The sequence below is a fragment of the Perissodus microlepis genome, chromosome 20, assembly GCF_051167445.1.
Source record: "Perissodus microlepis isolate ML-2025 ecotype Zambia chromosome 20, ASM5116744v1, whole genome shotgun sequence".
Taxonomy (NCBI): Eukaryota; Metazoa; Chordata; class Actinopteri; order Cichliformes; family Cichlidae; genus Perissodus; species Perissodus microlepis.
In genome coordinates this window covers 11,099,619-11,106,679 of record NC_140480.1, presented here as the reverse complement: position 1 = coordinate 11,106,679, position 7,061 = coordinate 11,099,619, and the positions used below count along the sequence as shown (strand labels likewise).

General features: G+C 40.9%; 1 protein-coding gene across 2 annotated transcripts; it reads right to left on the bottom strand.

Annotated features, from left to right (window-relative positions):
* Positions 1-952: 952 nt before the first annotated feature.
* On the bottom strand, positions 953-6,263 carry slc66a1 (solute carrier family 66 member 1). 2 transcript variants are annotated; one of them, XM_084916468.1, is made up of 8 exons: positions 6,136-6,263; positions 5,558-5,772; positions 5,294-5,423; positions 4,372-4,459; positions 4,034-4,188; positions 3,849-3,941; positions 3,020-3,205; positions 953-2,268 (listed from the first exon to the last, which is right to left on the bottom strand). In XM_084916468.1, exons 2-8 carry the CDS (start codon positions 5,746-5,748, stop codon positions 2,182-2,184), a joined length of 930 nt encoding a protein of 309 aa, XP_084772594.1. In that variant the 5' UTR covers positions 5,749-5,772; positions 6,136-6,263; the 3' UTR covers positions 953-2,181. The 2 variants fall into 2 exon arrangements, with proteins under 2 accessions (XP_084772594.1, XP_084772595.1); XM_084916469.1 differs by having other exon boundaries at positions 6,039-6,154.
* Positions 6,264-7,061: the final 798 nt, after the last annotated feature.

Genomic DNA, 7,061 nt, shown 5'->3' with positions numbered 1-7,061 from the left:
TTGTAATGTTGACAGCAGCCCAGGCTCTCTCTCCCTCACACACACACACACAGAATAAACAGAACCTTTCACGTGAGATGTTTTTGCTGCACATGCTGATCAAAGATCTTTAGAGTCAAGCAGGATTCATAAGCTTTATTTTTTTCTTCGAGGAACACCAGGATAAATATATGCATTTTTAAAAAGGGGCAACGTTTCAATTTAAACTTAATGTTTAATTATTGTAGTGTGACAGATGAAAAAAAAACAAACTTTGCTTAATATTTCCCATAAGTGGCCTTTTTTTTGGTTGCACTCGGGACTTCCTCCCCACTCGTCTCCCCTGCTCATACGAACTGGAATCGTCTCATTAAGAAATTCCCAGTATGTCGTGTTTATAAACAGCCTCTTGTTCGTGTCTGGTGATGGATGGATGCGCCCTATCACTGACTCTTCCTGCTAACTCCCCAACATGTTTAACAATCTCTCTGCCACTGTTTCACAATCACACACTATTCACCCCCCCCAACCACACACACACTTACTGAACCCTTGATATGTTTTGTTTTGACCTTACTTCCTCTGTGGGTGGGCCCTTAGTGTTTTCAGTGGATTATATATGTTTAATAGTAAGAGAAAATGTGTGGGTACGCGTGGGTGTGCAACTCAGGGGCCAGTGTGAATCTGCTAATGAAGAAAAACAACAAAGCTGTCGAGGCCTCCCAGAAGCAGGTCAAACGTGGTCGCACTGGGGGTTCAGGTCAGCAGAGGCAAAGGCCGAAAGGTCATAATTAAAGCCAAGTGCAGACCTTGCCCTCTACTGGGTGGAAAAAAAAGAAAGAAAAAAAAGTGCGTTGTGAAGAAAGTAAACTGTTAGAGACGGAGAACCCCCAGAGAGTTTTTTTCTCCTTTCTCATCCTAAATGACTCAATAAAAAAAGAGACTTTACTCAAAATGAAAGCAGCAGAGAAAACATGGTCTGGATGAGTTTAATCTTTACAGTACTCTATCCCAAGGTGAACATTTACCAGACGTGCAGGTACATACTTTTGTGCAAAACACTGAAGATGAAAATGTAAAACATGAAGGTACTGAAAATCTGTGCTAAGCGATGTGACTTCATCACCAGTGCAATAAAAACTGATCCAGACAAACAAATAAGCATGGCACTTGGTGCGACCATCAATTAAAACTGACCAAATACAAGTGACTTTTTTGTTCCGTTAGACATCACTACAGTCATGTGTACCCTCCCCGGAGAACACCGGATTCAAGTTACAGGAGGTATCATTTACAGAGATCAGGGCTTCATGCAGTGGTTAGCTAGCTGACAAATGGTTTGGCAACTTAAAGCACCAGAATAAAAGAGAAACCTCTCAGTGATATCATCACTCCAGGCAGCAAGTTTATAATATCACATGAGCGTTGGCATCATATTGAGAGCTCAGGGGCCATCTTCACCTAACTTCTTAGTAAACGAGTGGCTCCTGCTGACAAAAGACATCTGGGCTTGTTATAATCCTTAGATTTATCACGTTTTAAAAATTAAAAGTGACTGAAGTTCTTTCCACGGTATCATTATGAAAGCACTGGGGCACACAAAGGCTCACAAAAGGCCATTAATGAGTAAAACAGGCGTCCCTGCTGTTGTTGGGAAGCCAATTACAGGAAGTTGAAAAATGTTTTCCCCCCGTTATAATAAAACTGATTAAACAGTAAAATTGTCATAATGGTAATCAAAGCAAAAAGAGGCTGATCACCTTTTCTGAAAGGATGTGTTATACTTTGCTACGGGTCCACCAAGCCTGCTTGATAGGAGATGGGTTTCAGTCCCTTGCTTGCTCACATGCAGCCGAGATGTTTTTCGAGATGTTTTTACTAGAAATTTCAAGTCTGAGCTTGGAGACTTCAGTCTCAGGATGACAGGGGGATATTTTCATCCACATCTGACACCCGAAACCTTTAACCGTCCCTTTAACGCTAAAAGTAAAGCTCACTAAAAGTGAAGAACTTCAATTGTTGCTGTACTAATCACATACAAAACTTGATTGTAAACATTAAAGAGGCTGACAGCATAATAAATACATCTATAACACCAAGTCTCCAGTTCAGATCCTGATGGCGTCAGAAAGATGATTGTAAGGATCCGACTGACAGCGAGCATTCGGTCGATCGCCACCGATGAGCTCTGGGTGTTCTGGTTTAGCTCCTGATAAGAGGTGCTGTCTCATCGTGGTTGACTTCCACCCGTGGCCGAGCGTTACGGTACATCAGGAACTGGACAGAGATCTGGATCACAGCGTTAAAGAACATAAAAATGTTTCGGTTTTGTTTGTTTGTTTTTAAATGCAAAAGCAGACAGTACCAGAGGATTTCACTCACAAGAGTACAGACTCCAGCTGCTTCCTTAATTACTCATTTCAGTGAATATTTGACCGCAAAGTAATGAAAGACAAACACCATAATTCATAGTACAAAAAATAGAGTCTACTATTCAGCAAACACTGACTCCAAACTGGGCTGAAGCGATCAACCGGCGTTCACAGAAACACGTCCACTACATCTTCCCATGTCCCAATGCTGATTACGGGCTAGCTTTAAATAAGCTGCATAAGACAGTGACAGCAGAGATGTACCCCAAGATAAATATTTACACGCACTACCCACAATTAGGGAACCACACTGATCATGGTGTATGTTTGCTAAATGTCAGTCATCATCAGGCTGCTCCCTTCTGCACTGTCACTGTTAACTAAAAACAAAACAGCTTGTGGCTTCATTTCAATGCAGTGCAAAGAAAGAAGTAGCCTACAGGCTTCACTGAGGCAGCTTTAACTGACTTGTTTCTTTCCTAACCATGAACCTGTTTCCCTGCAACTATTAATATGCCATATTGTGTTCAATACACAATCAACTAATCCCCACTAAAGAGCTCTGCTGCCCTTCCGGTCAGAATTTCATAAAAATGTGCCACATACATGCAGCAGAGGCCTGAGGCCCAGCCTCCTCGTCCATGTTTTCGCTTCTCTTAAAAGGATACAATGAGGTCTAAACTGAGGGTGCCGAGGCTGCCGATGAGCCAGGGCACGTGGTGGATCATGTAGCTGCTCTCACCCTGGCCCAGGTCAGGGTTCTTCAAAAGGACGCTTAGGCCATATGTAGTGTTTCCCAGGATGACCAGCGCGAACAGGAAGTAAGAAACTCCCTGTGTCGACTTCCTCTTGAACTGTGGGGGAAAACGAGACAACAGAAAAAGGAAGTGAGGAAAATGTTGTGTTTATTTATTCATTTTTATTTACAAAGGAATGGATGACATTTCAACAGCCAATAAGTACACGGTTAGACGGATAAAGTCGAAACACTTATAGATTTTCTTTTTAGTTTTTGAGCCATCTACCAAAACATGCAAGTTACAGTCTCAGTTTAAGTGGGTGAGCAAAACTATGTGGGTTTACCAACTAAAATGCAACTGAATCAGGATGACATCAGGTAAGAAACTAAGCAGTAGTAGTATAGCGCTTTTTAGTTTCGTTTTTAGCAAGGGAAACGGGCCGTTTCACTTGCATTTTCTCTTGTTCAGGTACAGCAAATTTCTTCTTTCACTTTAGTAAACATTTGCGAGCATGCTTTAGCTTACATATTGAACTTAACTGGATAATATTCTTTATTTAAAAGATCATTTAAAACAGCAGTACGTGGTCATGGAAATACTACTCTTGCTTGCCACTAGGACTTAAATAACCTTGAGACAAATGAAGGTAATTTTTCCCTCTTTATAACATTGGATTACTGACTACTGCCTACACTTTGCAGGATGTCGAGCTGAATCCTTTACACATTTATACCAGACCGTACTTTGTCATACTCACATTAGTGTATATCTGTGGACCTCTGGAACAGAGGTAGAGGACTGATGACACTGACCCAATGCAGAAACCAATAATCTCTTTAGTGGTAAAAGGCTGAAGAAACAGAGGGGGAGGTGCTACTTTACACACACATACAAAAAAAGAAAGCTTTCTTCAAATCAGTTTAGCAAATAAACAGGACTCACTGTGATAGAGCTAGCGCTAGAGGTTGAGAGCAAGGAGCGACTTCTGAACCCAGAAGAAATGATTTCCTTGTGGGGGCCTACATCTGGGAGTTGGGTGAGGCTTGTGGCAAAGCATAAGAAGCAGGATACGCCAACCATGAGCAAACGCGTCCTGCCTGGTGAAAGGACAACATGTAAGTTACTCAATCAATTGACCAGACGACACCTTATCACAGCTCATCAGATAAATACAGGGTACACAGATTAACCTCTCGTCATGTCGATAGCAGAGGTATAGGTTCTTCTATTGAAAACTGCCGGCAAACCCCCCCCCCCCCCCCCCCAAAAAAAAAGCTCACCTTGAGAAGCTTTGTTCTTCAGCTTGTAGTACGTGTACATACTCAGCATGATCAAGTCAGCTGCAACGTAATAAATAGCTGTGTATTGCTGAATGAAAAGAAGAGAGACAAACAAAACGACACAGAGATCAATGGAAAAAAACGACTTTCTTAACACAGATTTAGCTGTTGTCATGGAATTTGCTTTAAAAAAACAAAACAACAACAACCAAAAAGCAGTCTACAAATGTTGTATGGATCAGTATTTCTATGCAGCCCATAGTGAAATTAAAACAACATGACACAAATTTTACTGATCAAGAAATAGTTAGATGATATAAACTTGAAAAGATAAAATAAGATAAGATAAAATAAGATAACCTTTATTAGTCCCACACGTGAGAAATTAGTTTTGTCACAGCAGGAAGTGGACAGTGCAAAAGTTATATAGCAAAAATTAGAATACAATAAGAATAAAATACTGTACACAACTGTACAGAATAGAATAAAATACTATATACAGTAGAATAAACAGAATAAAATATACAATAGGATAAAAATAGAATACAAATGCTTAATACAACTGAGTAAAAATACAACTTTGTCAGATAAAGAGTATCGCACTTAGTGTTATTGCACATGTGTGGATGTGTGTGTTTGATCAGTTGGAGTCTTTGTTGTGGAGTCTGACAGCAGTGGGGAGGAAAGACCTGCGAAATCTCTCCGTCAATGACACAAAAATGACACATTTTTGGCATTACACTGCAAACCACACAAAGTTGTTGTTTTTTGTTTGTTTTTGTTTTTTTTTGGGGGGGGGGGGGGGGGATTAAATAAAAGAAATGTTAACAGTGACACATAATTTCTGATGTTTTACAAACACCACTGCTTTTGATATTTTCTACATTAAACTCCACTTAAGGATCACATCCCTACAACTTACCTGAAGCGGAAGCTGATCTGCCAAAAATGAGCCAATCAGATTACAAGAGTCACCTCCCAACCACAACAGCAAGAACCAAATGGAGAGCGCTTGATCCATATTCCCACTTTTCCACGAGTTGTAATACTGCCTGTAATCAGAGGCAGTATTACAATCAGCATTACTGATCTGACTAATCAGAGAGAGATGAGATGGAAATATACAGGTCACTTAGTTCAGTTAGGGTTTGCTCTGAGAGTCACAGACACCAACATAAAAACTTACGGAAATGAAGACACCAGGAAGCAGAGGATGGACAGGAGGCCCAGGTAGACGCTGGCCATATCTCTGGCATCTTGGGCACATTCCCCAAGGCCCTGCCAAACCCATTCGGACCCATTAGGACACAGAGAAGTGAAGTTTTCTGAAGTTGTCCATCCAAGGGTGGTGCGTGTGAGGACTCCGTCTGTGGACATTGTTCTTCAAGCTGACCGACGCCTCTGTAAAAACAACACATTCAGCTTATAAAAGCGGCACTCCAAATCTTTGGAACCAGCTCTTCACTACACAGTCACTATAATAGCACAAGCGCGGAGGACACCACCGACAACATCACATACGGACCTCAAACTACATGCCGTTCGAAACAAAAATGAAAACAGCCGCTTCACTTCCACATTCAGCTAGCATCGCCCTAAAACTATTTTCAGACAAAAACAGATAACAAGAAACAGTCTGTTAGCTTAAGCTGCTAAGCGGCAGCTACCTGATAGCCGTTTACTGGATCACGTGCGTGGCTTTTACGTGGATAACATCACCAAACGACCCCACTCATAGTAAACAAAGTGCTAAATTTATCTTGCCTGTGAGGTGTCAGCGGAGTCCTCAGAAGAACAAGTCAGAAATGGCAGGTAAAAACGAAGCAAGCAAGAAACAAACAGGTTCAGTGTGAGCTGATTGGTGGAGCGTCAGAGCCGTGAGTCACGAGTCACGTGATTACACACTCGTCATATGACCTGCGGTGCAAATTTAATGAGCTGGTCCTTTAAAAAACAAATTCAGTTTGACCTAGACGCGTTAACGCATTGATTTTAAACCAATATAATTTATCTGTATTTTGGTTACTTATAATGTCGACAAATTATTATATAATAAACAAATAATTTTCTGATTCACACAATTTAGTTGTGAAAAGTGTATTTAGACGGAGGGACATGCTTACAGTACGTTTTCCCGTTATTGTCACATACCTGCAGAAGTGAGGCTCACACATTTCACATACTCTCATCACATATTGCCAAGTCCTGTTAAAGTGGTTCATTTGCCTCCATTAGTTATTCTAGCCTTTGTAGTAGACCACGTCACCAATAAATTTACTGCATTTCAGTAAGCAGCATACACACGATAATTACATCAATACAAGTTAATCCTGCTGTATGTTAGAAAATAAAAAAAGGACAAATGTTCCGGTGAACTTTAAACTTCGACGGGACAACTAAGGCAATTTTATTAGAGGTGGCAAAATAACCTAATATTATAATAAAAATATTTCTGATCATTTGCATATTCCGCAACTAAATCCTACCTGAAAAGCACGATGAACTCCAACGTCAGATGTTGAACGGGAAAGCAGAGAGAGGACTCATTTCCTTTTTTTTAAAAAACACTCCACGATAGCGTCAGCTGACTGTCAGATTGGCGACTCAGCATCTAAAGTCTCTGTTGTCAGCTCGCGTGGCTTTTATTAACAGGCTTCCTAAGTTTCCGATGTCACGTGGTCCTCGGAGAC

Coding starts and splice junctions, on each gene's coding strand:
- slc66a1 (XM_084916468.1), bottom strand. CDS start 5,748: ATGTCCACAGACGGAGTCCTCACACGCACCACCCTTGGATGGACAACT. Junction 5,424..5,557: donor TTCCTGGTGTCTTCATTTCC/GTAAGTTTTTAT, acceptor CTCTGATTACAG/GCAGTATTACAACTCGTGGA. Junction 2,269..3,019: donor CCCTCAGTTTAGACCTCATT/GTATCCTTTTAA, acceptor GCTGTGATCCAG/ATCTCTGTCCAGTTCCTGAT.